The 17,761-nt window shown below is 42.1% G+C and overlaps 1 protein-coding gene across 12 annotated transcripts in view; it reads left to right on the top strand.

Moving 5' to 3' along the window:
* adarb2 (adenosine deaminase RNA specific B2 (inactive)) overlaps positions 1 to 17,761 on the top strand; it is a 376,810-nt gene that overhangs the window by 355,620 nt on the left and 3,429 nt on the right. For 11 of the 12 annotated variants that reach the window (XM_067577592.1, XM_067577591.1, XM_067577590.1 and 8 more), the window contains 4 exons: positions 1,406 to 1,557; positions 3,625 to 3,793; positions 8,910 to 9,091; positions 15,688 to 15,869. In XM_067577592.1, coding sequence (XP_067433693.1) covers positions 1,406 to 1,557; positions 3,625 to 3,793; positions 8,910 to 9,091; positions 15,688 to 15,869 — 685 coding nt within the window. Of the gene's footprint in view, positions 1 to 1,405; positions 1,558 to 3,624; positions 3,794 to 8,909; positions 9,092 to 10,453; positions 11,200 to 15,687; positions 15,870 to 17,761 lie in introns of those variants that run through there. The other variant, XM_067577599.1, reaches the window with a different exon arrangement.

Here is a 17,761-nt window from a genome sequence, read left to right as displayed (position 1 = left end):
GAGTGCAGTCGTGCTTTGCATTGTGATGCAAGTTTAAATATACCATACTTAATGTGTGTGTGAGTGATGAAAGCCTTATTCCTTCTCACAGCCTGTGAAACAATGACCCAGTTTTGTAAATTGATTTTCAAATTAGATCATATCTCTATTGGTCCCCAATTTAGCTCATTGTAGTAATGTATGGAAACAACTTCTCTGCACTTCTGATTTAGCCGTCTTAATACATTTGACTGAAACCTAATATTTTATCACTAATCCATGTCAGATTCTGTATTTAGATAATGTCAACATCTTTTCTAGTCTGTCTTGTTACAGTGAATGCACAGATAGAAAAGAGTCACCAGCATTAAAGTTGTGTTCAGACAGAAACTAAAGTGAATTTTTGCCTCAAGTTATTTGCCAAATTTGATTGCTGGACCGTTTGTATAGTCTGTTTATTTACCCCAAACAGCCAATGTAAGCTAAAACGTTAGCTTGCTGGCACCGTACACTTTGACTGTGTGTGTGTCGGTGCGAATTCCTTCAACCCAAAAAGCTAATTTATCAACTGTAGGCTACAGGCGTTAGCTACAACGTCAGCTAGCAAATAAATGCACACAAAAAGCGTGTGTGTGGTCATTGGGTGCCTGTCTGACCTCAGGACTCTTTCTGTTATTTTCCTCCAGTCTTTACTCTTGTATCTGTACAAGTAACGTTAGATTCATTTCTTATATGCATTTAAAATCTTGTAAAGTGCCATAAATAAAGTTTATTATTATTATTATTATTATTATAAATCCCTGGGATAAGCGCAAGTTTTTCGCTCAAAGTGAAACAATTTCAACTTGTTGCCACGCATTTTCACATCTGTATGCTCTACTGAGAGCGAATTTTCATCTATTTGCACCCTGTCATGTTTTTCCATTAACTTTTTATGCAATTGTGCTGCGTCTAAAATTTACCTTGTTTCCTGTCTGAACACACCTTAACAAAGGCTATCAAACTATTATCACTTATTTACAGTGCCATTATCCAAACCTCACAGCACTTAACAAATTTCTCATTTTGTTGAGCTTATTAACCATTATTTGCACCCAGCAGTTGACCTTCATGATGGCACTTACATGATTTAAATCTGTACCCCAGCAGGTTAAACTCACTCTCTCCTGTTTCCCCTGAGATATTTGGACAGCCTGAGTAATATCCAGGCGTCTGTCTGACAGCGGGAGAATGGGTTGTGGTCGGAGAGAGAGCCAGTGTCCATCTCTCTCTGTCTCTGCCTCACTTCATCATTGCAAAAGAAAAGTGGAAATCTATTTCCTATGCTGTGATGAATGGCGCTACCTTTCTCATCAGTCTCCTTCGTTCTTGTTGTTTTTTTTTTTTTGGTTTTTTTTTTGCCTTTTCTCTTTTTCACTACCAAAAGTAAAAGGCCAGAAGACTGGGAGGAGTCGATATTCGTGCGGCACAAGGAGTGCAGCTACAGGTTAAGAGACAACATCCATTTCCACATGTACATCAGTACCTCACCGTGTGGGGACGGGAGACTCAACTCGCCCTACGAAATCACCACTGACCGTAAGACACCAGGCCTTTCTGTTTCCTTTGTTTTCTATATAGGAAATTTATATAAAAAAAGCTGTTTTTATACACACATAATACATATCTATTTGATGTACTCACCCTCATTTTCATTATGTCACACTTTCTCTCAGTCAGTCTCTAAGGTTTATAGAGTGATCATTTTTTCTGGCAGATATTCTGAAGGCCTCTGCTCTACTTTTTTTTCTTCCAGACACTGTCAAAAAGCTGGCATCCTTTTCATGTCACATTCCGTCTTTGGCCTCTTTCAACCACGCTGTGCTGACTAGATGACATTTTATTGCTTACCCACTGAAAATAAATTGTATATTCATTTAGACGGTTTGCCCAGCATTTTTTCTGGTGGCCTACGAGTTGAGAAATGTAATCTGGACTGCATTTCCCATCAGTAGAATGTATATATTTCCCCCCTCCTTTCATTACAGACTGAAGCTGCTGCCTAATAATGGATAAGCCTGACAAAGTTAGTGAAATGGCCCTCTAAAACGGAGTATATGCTACAGTGCAACACATGGGGAGGATGGAAAAAGAGAGGGAGAAAAGACGTAGCTGTCATCAGAGAAGCCTTTGAACTTGACGTTTTTGGTCATTAAACCTTTTAAATGTTCTGCAGTGCGCTCTCGGAGATTACAAAATTACTTAGTACCTTTTCCTGGCTGTTCTTAAACATTTCTTAGCTGGAAGTCGGGGCTTAATTTTTAGTTGCTGTCATATGAGCTGAAGCAACAGCCATGGAGGAAGAGAGGGAATGGAGGAGACTAGTGAGAAGGGTTTTAAGCCTAAAGAAACCAGAGCTTCTTAAAACAAAAACAGTTCTTAACGACACTTTGACACCATATTAAGGAGATATGCATATTGTTATTTTAGAGAAAGCAGGACAAACAAAATCTGTAATTCATCCCATGCCTGTGTTTGAATGTTTCCTTTTTCCTGTGGAGTGTGGAGATTCTGTTTCGTTTCCTGCCACAAATAAGACTATTTATGAATACATTACCTAAAGTAACAATATTAGTGCCCTGAGAGGTCATGTTGTCCTTTATTTACACCCACACGAAACCACATGAGAGTGACCTAAACTGATCAGGGCCTGTGCTCTTGCTATCATGGTTAACAACACGAGGGTTGTACTGTCGGTTTGTGATACAATGCTACATGTATAGGCTGCATCCACAGTACTTAGCAGGGGAATGGCTTCTCTCCGCCCCCCCAGACCTCATATATCCAGCTTCAATCCAGTCAAACCCCGGCTCCAAACTAGCTGTGATGTCACAAATCATGCTCTTAGGTACACACCTTAAACTGAGCAGAGAGAAACCTTCTTCCTTCAGTGGACGACTGTGAAAACAGTGGAGGGGGACTTTATTAGGCAGCCAACAGTTCCAAGATAATAAATTGAATCCATCAAAAGAAGCTATTAGCCTCGTTTAAATGTTCATTTTGAGAAGAATTGTAATATTTGTCTTTCAGTGGAAATTAATCTATTATTAATGGATTTACAGCTGCCTGCTGAATTATTATTTAGCCAGACAGAAGGAGCATTTAGTCTAAATACTGTAAACTGCACCTGTCGCCTTGTTCAAATATATCTCAATAATGTTTTATTGCTCATCATAATGTTGGATAAACTTTTGAACTTTTTTAAATACATGCAGCTAGTTACACATGAACACTAATAAATAGAAACCGAGGACATCCATAATTATGTAGAGAATGAAACACTTAAGGGCTAATGTGTACTATACAATGGAGAATTTTTTCTAATATATTAAAAGCAATATTGGGTAAATGTTGTTTCCAGCCTAGTTTAGCTGATGTCTTTCTGTTGTAATGTATTCTGAGTTAATATAATCAGAAATCTGCTAAATTAATCTGATTTCTTGACTGCTGATTGACATGATTAGATTTGTACAGCTTTGTGTTTATTTAGCAATAAAAGACTTAACTGGGTGATTAAACTGGGTATCCAGTAAAGCTGTGTAATGAGAACTGACATAATGTAGAGTGATGAAACTGAGGCTGTGGTTGTATGTGTTGTGTTCACAGTACACAGCAGCAGACACCTCATGAGGAAGCACCGCAGCCACCTGCGGACCAAAATCGAGTCAGGCGAGGGGACGGTGCCGGTGCGGTCTCGGGGGCCCGTCCAGACCTGGGATGGTGTTTTACAGGGCGAGCAGCTCATCACCATGTCATGCACCGACAAGATCACCAGGTCAGAGCTTATTTTTGCACCCTTTTTCTTCAAAATCAGAACTGCCTTTTGTTCTGCATCATTTCATTTATTGATTTTATTACCTGTCAGTTGGCTTCAAAACTGAATTAGACAAAAGTGTCTTTCTGCTCTGATGCCACACTGAATATCCAGCAAGCACATTTATACCTGAGAGAGCTGGTCTCTCTTGGTGAGTGGAAACTGATAATCTAATCTGTTTTTATTTTTTTGCCAGATAAAGTGATGTCCTTGCTGGCTTTTGTTGAGATTGAGTAGTCCTGCAGGTTTAATATTGGACTATTGCTGTCTGGAGCAAAAAAAAAACAACAAAACAATGGACTTAGAATTGTGTTTGTGTGAAACTTTTGTAACGCTGCTTTATTGACCATGTCTCTCTTATAAAAGTGATTTCTACATTTGGACTGTTTGATGGTCCACTCTGATCTCAGATAGATAGATTAAAAACAACAGTCGGAGGAGTTCATCATGTTCCTACTGTACCGATACCAACACCGGTAAATAAAGTTTTCTCATTTTTTTTCAATCCTGCCCCCGCTGAGCATTGTGTTTGTTATTGCGTGGATTTTGTTGTAAGGTGGACACAAGACACCCTCATATAAACACCCAACAAACCACGTAATGAACACATCCATGCCTTCACCCAGGAGGTCTCTGGCCTGTGTAGGAAAAGAAAGGATTGGTGGAAGGATTAACCTTATTAGGAGATTAGCTTTCTTATGAGAAAGATCTCTGTTTAAATAAAGCATTTTAAAATGTGCTTTATGAGCCACATAAAGGTTTGTCTGGAGCATCTGTGTGTGTGAGTGTGTGTGTGTGTGTGTGTGTGTGTGTTACCATGAGCCACGCTGTATGTGGAATCTTTTATAGTACAGGTGGGGACTATTGATTTCCCATATGTGACTTCAACAGCTAATGCCGTTCTAATGAATTAGTGTATTAATCACATCATTGTTTTAATCTCCAGATCTGTAGGGCTGACTCTCAACCAGATAACATATTAGTCATACAACACTTTACCCACTGTGGTCTTTTGATTTATTTATTCCAGGTACCTGCTGAAATGTGAGGACAAGGTTTCTAAGCTGGAGTTCTTTAGTTAACCCCAAAATGTGCTGAAGGCTTGACAGCATGACCAAGCAACATAATTCCACTCTTCCAGTGCAGTATAATATTTAGAGATGGATGGAAACTACTGGTAATACTACTAGTTTACACAATGGTGCCTGTGTATATTTTTAAATTGCCAGTGTATCAAATGCATGTTGGCAAGCCAGCTCAGGACAGATGGCAACACTAAATCAGGACAGCTTTGCTCTTCCGCCTCCGTTTTCACACCGTCTTCACGCGTGAAGAGCAAAAGCATCGGTGTGTACACACTGGAGCATCTTTACAGGCAGAGGGAGACATACACACACACACACACACACACACACACACACACACAGTGATATTCACTTACTGGAATCATTTGTGTAACTGTATGTTCTAAATCTGAAACGGTTAGGCAGACTATTAGAGATGATACCTGATGATTATGTAACTTTGAATAAAATAACAGACTATTTTCAGTATATAGTCTTTTTGCTGCTTCTTCATATTGCATCTGCGTCTGCAGGCACTTTGACCCATTGTGAGCTACAATATCTTTAAATTAGAAATACAAACCATATGTACACAGTATGCTGTGAATATTTCCAAGCCCAAGTTGGACGAAATGTATTTCTGTAGTAATGTACTCCTTTAATACATTAGTTTCACAATTCTTGTGCATTATTTATTACTTTTTTGCCAATTTTAGGAGAGCAGAACAACATAACACCTTACACAGCATGTGCTCTCACATGAATAATACAATCATAGTACACCTGATATGAATGAGCTGTTTTTTAAGTCAGTTGTGTTGCTTTGCGTAACAAGGATGACATCACATTAGGCCAAGTAACATACTGACACTGAGTACTTGTACAGTATTTCAGCTTAAATGATGAAGTAAATCATTTTAATGAAAAAGTAAAATAAATCTGAAAATAGAAGACTCAGAAAGTACTTAGTTACAGCACTTCCACCCTTGATGTTGCATTTTCTGAAATCAATTTCTAATATAGTCTGAGTTTTTGTGCCATGACTGGGCCTCACCAGGAACCGAACCCATGAATTTAGCTTAGTAAGCACCGCACTGTGCCAACTGAGCCATACAGGACCACAGCTGAGCCACTGTTGTGTGTGTGTGTGTGTGAATGGATTGGCACAAACACACACACACACACACACACTCATAGAGAGAGAGAGAGAGAGAGAGGTGAACCATTCTCCTGTGGAGCTGCTGTTAATTTGACCAATTTGATTCAGTTGGCCAGGGCTGGAGATGGTGTGATTAAATCTACCCAGGTCACCAACGGGGGTGAAAGCAATTACTTTACAAAAAAATAGAGTGACGGGGGAGGAAGAGAAGGGACAACCTGCTTTTCTTCCCTCCCACCATCACCTCCCTCCATCCCACCAGGCCAGACGGCACACGCGCTCTCTTTGCTCCACAGCCTCCTCTTTCCGTTTTTTTTTTATTTTTTATATCGCTGTAAATGATCGGTGGCCGTCGTTAAAGTGAGTGGGTCACCAAGGGCCAGTTTATCAAGGTCAGGGTGGAGGGTGGAACTGAGAGGAGCTTAGGACTGCAGACTTAACACACACACACACACACACGTATACACACACACTACTGCAATCTTAAAGTGATCCCCTGGATACTCTTTTTGTCCTCTGTCACACTCATTTTGCAAGCTCCCATTACTTTTTTATTTCCCCACTTCCTTCAGTCCCTGCACTTTATTACGGTTAGTTCAGCTCTGACCGTAGGGGATTTTAGGATCTTTGCTCTAATCATTTACATCTTTGATAACTGCTATCATCGCTTCACCTGATGATCATTCATTTTGTTTTCTTAAGCCAGGCAGAGTCGGTGCCCGGATGACGCTCCTGTGCTAATATTTGATTGGAAGTTGACAGCTGGATTTAATTGAGGGGCCTAAATGGCTTTCATATAACGATGATGTTCTCCATTCCATCGCCATTTCATGCAGATGAACACATTACTTTAATGGTCGGCGTTTACCGGGGGAGGGAAGAAAGGATAGATGAAGAGAGACAGACAGAGAGAGAGAGAGTCAGAGAGAGAAGAGGTCTCTCTCTGCTCCTCTCTTTAAATTCACACACCCAAGCCAGATGGCTGTCTTTTCTTGCATGAGATTAGAAGATGTTTCTGATTCACGGTGTCGCTTTCGGGGTAAATTAATATTTCAGGCTAAACTATTTCTGTTTTGGTTGTGTGTGTGTATGTGTGTGTGTTTTTGTTACCTCTTTGGGACCTTTTCCGGTATAAACACCAACCTTGTTGGGACCAGTAGTCTTCAGGGGGCCCAAAGCTCGGTCCTAATGAGGCAAAGCGTAATTTCTGAGGTCCTGGTTAAGGTTAGGGGTAAGATGTGGATTGAGGTTAAGTTAAAGGACCAGTGTGTAACATTTAGTGGCACCTTGCGGTGAGGTTGCAACCAACTGAATACAACTCCCCTCACCCCTCCCTTTCAAGCATGTAGGAGAACCTACAGCACCCCCAAAACTTGCAAAAACTATGAAAGGCCCTCTCTAGAGCCAGCGTTTGGTTTGTCCGTTCTGTGCTACTGTAGAAACATGGCGGTGCCCGCTCCCTATGTTAATTAAATCATACTTATGAATATTATATTCCATTTCTGCAAGTTTGTTCCGCTAGATGCCATTAAATTCTACACACTGACTGGAAATCAATGCAATGTCCTAACAAGGATAGCAGCACAAACGTGTGTGTGTGTGTGTGTGTGTGTGTGTGTGTGTGTGTGTGTGTGTGAACAAAGCTCCTCCTCTCTGTTTGGGAGGGAAGGACAGATCTTGCTGACAGATTGCAGGTAAAGCGTAGGCGGGCGGCCGCTGCTTCGTGAGCCCGTTTAGTGATTCCCTGAAAGCCGTTGATGTTAATTGACTGCCGGGGAAGCGAAAGAAGCCATAATGAGTGATTATTAAGTCTACGAGGGAAAAAAAACAACAAAAAAAAAAAACAGGCAGCCACTGTAATTGCATCCATGATAAAGAGACATTGATTAACAAAAAGAACAATGATGGAAAAATTAGTAGCATAATGTCGAGGCTCTGATTGTGCCTCGCATAAGTTCATTAGTCTGACGTGCCGGAGAGTGCACAGCTCAGGTACACAGCAGGCTTCCTCTCTCTTTATCAAGGGCAGGAATGATAATAAACACGGTAATTATCATTTTCCATCCATAAATTAACATCTGCTGGTTAAATAGAGGAGATTCCAACAGTAGGTGGCACATGACCAGCTGGCTACAGTATCAGGCATCAGTGGGGTTGGCAGGATTAGCCCCACAGTGATTCTGTGTCACTCGTGGATCTCCCTACACAAAGCCCGAGGTGATCGCCCTCGCACTGAGCAGTCGACGGAAGCTTGCCTGCAGCCCCGAGCAGTGCATTAACCTCAATGGCACTGATGAATGCACACAAGCTAATGTGTTGTTCCATGTAATGAATGCTGATGTACTGACCTTTGGCAGTGTTGTTGTTGCTGGTGCTGGTGATGGTTTGTGCCTATAAACTAGGGAAAGTATGTGTCTGTCACATTGTGTGTGTGTGTGTGTGTGTTGTCAGTCCAGTGGCTGTTATTCATCACGTCCCACATCAAGATAATGATCAAATTGTCTCTACCTGTCATTGACGCTCTCACATCGGTCTCTCTCTGCCTCTCTCTTCCCTTTTGCCTCCTTTTTCTCGCCTCATCCTGTCTCTCCTCCCCCATATCCTCCCTCCCTCCAACTGTTGCCTTCCCTCTGTCTTTATCTCTCTTTCTTCCTCTCCACACCACTCCTCCTCCTTTCTCTGTTTCACCCTCATCTTCATGAACGCTCTTTATCCCATTCTGCCTCTTCTTTATCTGTCTTTTTCCCTTCTTTCTTGCTCCTATTCCCTCTCCCTACTTCATCTCCTCTTCTCCTCCCCCCGGACTTCTTCCTCTTCTTCCCCCTGCTCTCTCCCATCTCCACCTTCCCTTCAGATGGAACATCCTGGGCCTGCAGGGGGCATTGCTGAGCCACTTTGTGGAGCCGGTGTACCTGCAGAGCGTGACCGTAGGCAGCCTGCGCCACACAGGCCATCTGGGCAGAGTTCTGAACCAGCGGCAGGAGCGTCTGGGCCCGCTGCCTGCCACATACAGACGCAACCAGCCCCTGCTCAGCGGTACGACTACGACACAGACAGTCAGACATGTCTCAGCGTGATGTAGATTGATTACATTTAGTGCTGATATTGAAGGAGCACATTCACTTTTGGGAGCTTTAGACCAGAAAGTGGTAGAGGAAAATGTATTTTGCACGCCTTGTGAAATAGTCAATTTTGCACTCTCTGTTTCCTCAAAGGCAGTATCATCAAGATGGTTTACAATTAGTGAAAAAGCAAGACTTTGTTTGTGAAAGTTCACCAATGTTAAATTTACCTACTTCCATGAGCAAATCTACTGATCCCAGCGATTCTATTGAAATGAATGGATTCTCATCGGCTTCCCTGATAAGTGATGATAATATAAACACTCAGATTATCCAAATGTCCCTGCTACAGTACAACAGACTACTGGCTGTATGGCTAGATTCATAGTAATTCAGCACCTTTGAGTGATTGTAGGACTCTAGCATGATCTCAGAGGTGATGTTTGGCATTTGTAGTTAGAGCAGTTTTGCATAAAATATGAACCACAGAGAGTTATATTTTTTCCATCCATTTCATAGATGGTTAAGATGGCTTACAGCTAAAAACAACTGCATAGTAGATGAGATTGCTTAGCTGAATCATTTATAAGTCAGCCATGTCACATTAGCTGTAATTAGTTGATTTAATCCCTTATTTTTCAAATTTGTGATCCAGTATGATGAAAATTACTAACATTTTTTAAAGGTCAGTCTTCTTAATTTGATGAAGCTAGTTGCATACTATTACTACAGAGCGTCAGAGTGAATAATCTACAAGGAAAACATTCATTTTCATGTTCTTATCTCTTAAATTGCAGAAAAATGGGGATTTTTATTATGTGATTATTCTAAATCATAGTGAAAATACTCAAGCAATAGCCTGTAAAAACTGTTTAAGCTCACTAAACCAGAAACTCACAGGTTGATTGATTGACCTAGTTGGATCCTCTATTGCTTCCAAATGATCAAAAGTTTGGGGGTTTATTGTTTTTTTTGCCCCAATTTTTATTTTCTACAGCTAAATGATTGACTGTGCTTTCGGTTCTCACCCTGCCTCCAAACAATGACATACGTTTCTGTGCTTAATAAAAGCATGAGTGTTTTTAGATGGGGCTATCCCATATAGAGATCCTAGACCATATGTATACATCATTTATTTCCAGTGATTCCTTTTAAGAAATATGTCAGCTCCAAACCGAATGAATCACAACAGATCCCACATGTAACACCCACACACCCACACACATACACCCACGCACGCTTAACAAACTCGTGTACCCGTGCTGCTTCTCTACAGTTACATTGTGCCAGCCAGACAAGCAACAACTAAGAAGTTGTCTGGCACGTCTGCTTCCAGGGCTCCACTGAGACCTGAGGCTTTCGTTTGTAGTGAAGATGAATGCTGGAAGAGGATCTGAATGACACCCAACTTGTAGAAACTACATCAGCCATCACTTCAGATCTAGGCCAGTCACAGCGGCTGAGCGATGGAGACGTGCAGCGATGTAGGACACAGTTTGTTGCTGGGGATCATTGATAAGAACAAACAAACGGTGACAATCGCATACAAGGAAACCACTTAAGAAGAAGAAGCAAAAAGAAAGAAAAAAAAATATATATATATATGTCATCTCAAATGCACACACTGGATAAATCTAAATCTGATACATTCTCTATATCTACCATACTTTTGTCAGGTTTCAAGTGCACTTCTTGAAGGGCATAGGAGCTCTTTGCTTTGCAGGCTCCGGGTAATTGGGTGCCATGAGGATGAATATTTTGCAAGGTCTATCCTCATCAAGATTGATAATTGTACTGAATTGTCCTCTGGTGGTGATAACCGGGCTGAATTTATCATTGAATTCCCCCGACCACAGCCTCAGCGAGCATTTCTCATGATTTGTTCAGTGGCTTTTTGAATGGAGTCATTTGACATGTCTGGAATGGAGTTTTTGGTTTCTTTTGAATCAAATGAAATAGATATTACAAGCTGCACTTAATATTTGGAGACATGTAGTCAGGTATGATTCATTTCTTCATCCTTCATACTTACTTATGATATTAAGTTATTCACTTTAATGGAATTAAACCCCACAGAAAGTACAGCGTTTGTTTAATGGCTTGAAAGGTTTGCAAAGCACATATTTATCCCACCTGCTAGCACAAGACTGATGCTGCAAAATGTTCTTTACATTATTTCTTAGTATTATGGGTTATCCATGTTGACAAATGTTATAGACATGCCCTTTACCCCCAGATATCCTCTTTACTCAAAACAGAAGCGGCGGCAAACGCTCTGCCCTCCCCTCTGACACGCTTCACAATGACTGTGCTCTCACTGTGTGTGTGCAAACGTCCCAAACTGTCAGATCTTCGCACCTGCAGTACCTTGAGTAGCTGCAGTCTATTGAAGGGTAGAAGGTGAAGGAAGGAGAGGGGAAGGGAGGAAGATGGACAGACAGCAGAGATGGCCCTACTCCAAATCAATGTAATCACAGCCCTTATCGGACAGTCATTCAATCAGAAGGGAGCTAGGACGGAGAGCGAGAGAGAGAGACAGGCGGGGGGAAGGAGAGGGAGACGGAGAGGCAGGAGGGGAATAAAGGAAAAGAGAGCTCCGCTTGCATTCAGATGTACATATCCCCCCCCCCCCCCCTCGCCTCCTCTCATCTCCTCCTCTGTCCTTTCATTGGGTCTGATGAGCTCCCTGGCTATTGTGTTTCCAGGGTTATTTAAAAGCAACACCCCTAGAGGAAATTCCTAGGGATCGCAGGGCCCTCTCTTATCGCACACAGCCAAAGCAGCTCCACCTGAACCCCGAGGGCCAAACACATCGATGGACTGACTCCTTCCTTCACTCTCATCCTGCGGTTCAATTCCAGCGCAGCGTGAACAGAAACTGTGGCAGGGCTTTATCGTTTCGGGATAAGAAGAATGAGAGCAACAGTAGATAAAGGAAATATTAATAATGGTCGCTCAACACTGTTGGATCTCAAGAAAAAGGGGATTGTTCTGCAGTTGAATGCACATGCTTGTTTTACAGCTTCACTCTGTTTGGTTGATGTAATTTCACACATTCACAGTTCAGATTTTCCCAGTTGAGATAGGACATTTCTTCTGTGGTCTGATACTGTATGTGTCTGCATGAAACTCTGAAATTGGTGCTGAATCTAACATCAGGATCAGCTTGATTTTAACATGGTACATGTACATGCATCTGACCCATAGTCTGCTCCTGCTGTTGGTGAGCTTAAAGGAATTGTTCAACATTTGGGGAAATGTTGAACAAGTCTTATTCTTAATAACACTTATTCGCTTTCTTGCCGAGAGTCAGATGAGAAGATTGATACCACTCTCATGGCTGTACGGTAAATATGAAGCTACGACGAGCAGCTGGTTAGCTTAGCTTAGCATACAGACTGGAAGCAGGGGGAAGTAGCTAGCTTGGCTTTGTCCTAAGCTAACAAAATCTGCCTACCAGCTCTTCTAAAACTCACTAATTAACACATTATATTTTGTTAGTTTAATCCATACCAAATACCAAGGTGTAAAAATGACTAATTATGGTTTTACAGGGGGTTATGTGTGGGACTATTTCTTGGCTGGGGGCAGTGCCAACAAGTAGCCCAGTACATAACCCCCTGTAAACCAAATTTTCCTTTTTACACACTTTGTACAGATTTAACAAACAAAATATAACGTGTAGTACTACAGTAATGCAGGAAAGATGCAATGTGTACACATAAACACACAGGCTGTCCTGTATTGTGACTCTATAGCAGCCTTAGATATTCAGCTGCAGGTATGTGTACTGTACAACTATGCATCTCATGACCAAAGGCTCTGATTCTGCTTCTTTCATGTCTGCCAAACACTTCCCAGAAGAGAAATTGATCAAGTCTTCAATGAGGAAAAAAATCAAATTGGCTATTACAGAAACAGAGGAGTCAAGTCCATTGAGGGGATCAAATGAGCCATGAATGGAGCGAGAGAAAGGAAAAAGGCAGGATGGATAGGAGGGCCTTTTGTTCAAAGAGGTGCGTCTGCACATGAGAGAAGAGATGGGTAATAAGAGACTAGGAGGATTGTTACTGTGGCAGGCAATTCATTCCACCTCCAAGGAGCTACAGAAAAGAAGAGCTGAGATTGGTGAATGGAAGAGTGAAGACGGGAAAATGAGTGTGGCAAGGGGGGAGATCTGCAGGCATGTATTGTGGTATTGTACATCAGGTATTGTACTATAACAAGCTGTCTGTCAGACGGTAAGATCAGAGGCAACTGTTGTTCACCTGTCACAGAGAATCTGTCTGGTGATTTTCTATGAAGGTATACCTTTAACATTGCATGATATAATAAATAACTGGGTTGGAAGTCAAGATGACATCCAAGACACTCACTTCTGAAGACAGTTTTACAGATTCAGAGTGGATATAATGTTCAAGCAGCACTTAACTGTCAGATTTTGTTAGCCCAGATGCTACATGTAAAGTACACTTCTGGCAGTGTCATATTGCACCTGACATCAGCTGTAGTATTTTCAGCAGTAAGTAAAAAAAGACATCTGTGACAGAACACAATGCAGCATATTGTGCTTTAATTAATAGTAAACAGTTTTATTTAATATTCAGAGGAAGCTGGACAGATGAGCAATTTGCTCCTTTCTGCAAATCATCTTATTTTAGTGTTATACTATGATATTAGCATATGAGAATAAGACTTTTAGTTTAACAATTTGGGAAATGTTTGTGAAATTTCCTGTCTTGTCGGGTTAACTGTTCCTAACAATATGAAATATGAAGCTACAGCAGTGGTGGGTGGGGACTTAAAGGTGCTGGTTTGTGGATTTTGTTACCTTTGGACTGAGGCAAGCTGTTTCTAGTCTGTACGCTAAACTGGTTGCCAGCAGTAGCTTCATACTTACTGTGTGTATTTACAACGTTTATGAGAATGGTATGAATTTTCTCATCAGACTCCTGGCAAGAAAGCGAACAAACATATTTTCCAAAATGTCAAACTACTCCATTCATTTGTAGCAGTGAAAATGTTTAACAGTTAATCACAAAAACATTTTACGTGTCCCTTCACCACTGTTTAAAACTTCTGGCAGGCCTGTTTTCTCACTCCTTCCCCAACCAGTATGTGGTTCAACATTTTTTACTGCTTCAGGCCCCGATCAGACAGAGCGCTTTTTAACAGCCTGGGGCGGCTTTTTGTAATTGTTTTCAATGAGAGTGGCGCTTTTTGCTCCCTGTTTTTGTGTTGCTGAGTGTCTCGGGTTTTTCTGCTCTATGCGCCTTGCGTTTTTGCAGGAGCGCCCTGATGTTGTTTGTGTTTTTTTTCCATTGTCCATTTGGATGGATTGAGAGACGGGCCTTCTGTAGTGGTCATGAAAACAAGTAGAATAACCAGACCAGTCTGGGATGAAGTAGTAGTGGCTGTTGCTGGATACCTGGAGGTATATGACTTTACCAACCATAGTTACCATGATCTGAACAGAGAACAGCAGGCCCGGAGTGAGTTTACTTCATAGCAAAATAACGGTTAGGCTAAGGACAGGTGATTCTGAGGTTGCCTAGCAACAATTTTTTAAAATTGTAGGCTTTAACAAAAAAGGTGGTGCGGTACGCTTCGTGTTTTGCAACCTGTAAAACGCGCTCTGTCTGATCGGGACTTTAGGCTGTGTGGGTGGGTGTTTTCAAAACCACAAACACTGAATTAAAACTTCTCCATTTTGCTCACCTAGAATATACTAGAAAGCTGGTTACAGGCTCCTATGAAACACCTACGGCAGCCTCTCAAGGACATTTTGCCCTGAGCTTTCATTCTTTTCTCACCCTGCTGTCAGCTCCGTTTCCTCCACCAGCCCAGCGCCTCTTCCAACACCCGTGTTCTCAACGCAGACAACTAATTCTCTGCATGGAGCCCAGTGTGACCGCCACTCACCTCCACTTCTTTCCCTCTACCTCTGTCTCTCTTTCTCTTTCCTCCACTGATCGCTTTGTGGGCTTTGCTAGCGAGGCTAATTATTTCGGAGAGGGAGGTAGAAGGGGCGGGACAGAGAGACAGAGTCCAGTGAAGGGGAGGGTTCATCTTTGTGACTGGAGATGACATTTACTGCATACATATCTGGCAACACTCAAATAATGTTAACTGCAGGAACACAAGAGGGTCACCCCACTCACACAAAGGCAAGAACAGGTAGCTAATGTACTCTATAGCCCTCCCATTCTCACCTCACTCTCTCTGAGGGTATATCAAAGCTTCACATAAACAGCCATGCAGTTTCAGGCCCAGGTTGACTTGGCTTTTTGCAGCGCTGCAAAACTTTATGCCTGCCATTAGCCTCAGGGAGAGAGTGAGGGAAGGTTGAAAGAAGGTTAAACGAAACAACAAAGTGGAGGTTTAAAAGGAAAAACACATAGCTGCAAATTTCCACTCATGCTTGCATTACATTTTGAATCACTTGTATGAAATGTTTTGTTTTTCCCCGACAGAGACAATTTGCATCCCCTGTGGGGGAATACCTCAACTGTAGCAGAGGTTAATCCCACCTGACGTCATTCTCTCCGCTGTGTTGTGTCTTTCCCGTAGGGTTGAGCTGCGCTGAGTATCAGCAGTCAGGGAAGGCCTCGTGCGTGAGTGTTAACTGGACGCTGGGCGACTCACAGTTGGAGGTGGTCAACACCGCCACGGGACGGAGACGGGACTCAGGGACACCCTCGCGTCTCTGCAAGCACGCCCTGTTTACCCGCTGGAGCAGACTTTTCCGTAAGGTGAGGACAGACATCTGTATGGAAGTTAAAGCTGGAGCAGAACGAGCTCAATTTATCAGCTGGGAATGAGAAAGACCCTATGGGAGGGATTTTGGGAGGAGTTACTTTGGATATTCAGTATAAGTCCTGTTTATGTTCTGCAGGGGGATTGTTATATGACTTCCAAGGCTTTGATGGGGATGAAACTCTCCAGTTGAGTTATTAGTACAAAAGATGAGCACAGTTGCATTACATAACGTCTTGATCTTTGATAAATATTCAAAAGTACAAGCCTGAGAAGTCAACTACAACTCACACTGAGCATTTCGGTAAGAAACATCCAGTCGTGTGCGCTACTAACACCAAGCTGATGATTATGCTTCATAGAAACAGATTCAATTTTGGATGAATTCAGCAACTATTATGGAGTGTTTTCTTCCCAATAAAGCGTTCTGACTTTGCTACAGCTCTTTATACCTCTAACTGGCTTCTTCTCCATAGTAATGGTGGCTGAGGTTCATGGGTATTGTAGTATTTAGAACCATCTACATACACAACTTATGAGATTTATCAGACACAGAGTTGAGATCATTGAAACAGATTGAAACAAGCTTTTCTAATAGCAGACATTTCAACTTTTTCTGTTAGAGAAAGCGCAGGTGCAACTAATAACATTATAATAACTCTGTTCCAGTTAAGAGTCCCAGGAGCTTAAGACAAGTGATCCAGCTCACATAATACCAGGGCACACCTCTACGGAGTACGGCTATTGTTCACATTATTAATTACACCTACTTTGCTTGTTTGCCATGTCAAAATATCTGCTGTTAAAAAGTCCTACCAATTTAAATGTTAATTAAAAACTCACTTTCAACTATCTTTTGTTTGCTAATATGATGTACAACTTAATTAATATGAAACTAAACAGCACTCAACATTTTTAAATGAATAAATGTCTGTTACGCCACTTCACTCTACTTGTAACGTTCCTCTGCTGGAAAGCAAGAAGCATTACTCAGTTATTGTCAGAAACAATATGCGCTCCAATGACATCAAGAATACACACACCCAGTAAAACAGAAGCATTAACTATAGAGATGAATGCCAACATCCACTCAGTGAAAAAGCACAAACACGTGTAGTAAAAATCAGAGTCGCAGAGCGGTCTGGCTGCAGGTGAACGCTCTGTAGAGGATATGTGGAATTTCCTTTCTGCCGTAGATAAATTTGTCGGCGCCGCAACATCTGCTGTCTATGCGGCTTATCAAAAACCGGCAGCTCGGATCTTTTAACAGCAGCGCACACACACACACACACACACACACCCGCTGCACTTTCATTTCCATCCTGAAACTTTATGTAACAGACACTGCCTGCATCGCCAAATGGCGGCCGTTAAAGCATAATGACTATGAAACCATAATTATTTGGAGAAGTACTCGAGGAGGCCCCCACCCTAAGTGCTCCCTGCGCGCCGTATATAATGGCCACGCAAGAGCAGTCGCACTAATCTCCAAAAGAAACTTTTGCTCTCTCTTTCTCTTTCTCTCCACTTGTCTCTCCGCCGATCTTCATTGTTTCCCCTCGCGACAATAGGAATGCACAAAAAGCACAGAGAATGTTCAATTGCTTGTGAAATTTAAATGGGGAGATTACACAGCTGTTGAAGCCCCCTCCCCTCACCCCCCCCTCACCCCGCCACCTCCCAACCCCACCCAAATGCATTTGTGCCGGCTCATTCGTTTTATTTTGCTCGCTCTTCTTCTCCCCCCCCCCCCCCCCCACCACCCTCCCCACACCCCCCACCTGCACACAAAACCTTTAGCCTCTCTGCCCCGGTTTTATTCCTCTCTTTGTTTTCCCCTCCCTATCTTCATGTCTGCCTCTGTGACGCTTTTATCTGACTCCCAATC

The sequence above is a fragment of the Thunnus thynnus genome, chromosome 21, assembly GCF_963924715.1.
Source record: "Thunnus thynnus chromosome 21, fThuThy2.1, whole genome shotgun sequence".
NCBI lineage: Eukaryota > Metazoa > Chordata > Actinopteri > Scombriformes > Scombridae > Thunnus > Thunnus thynnus.
This window is presented reverse-complemented; position numbering and strand designations above follow the sequence as displayed.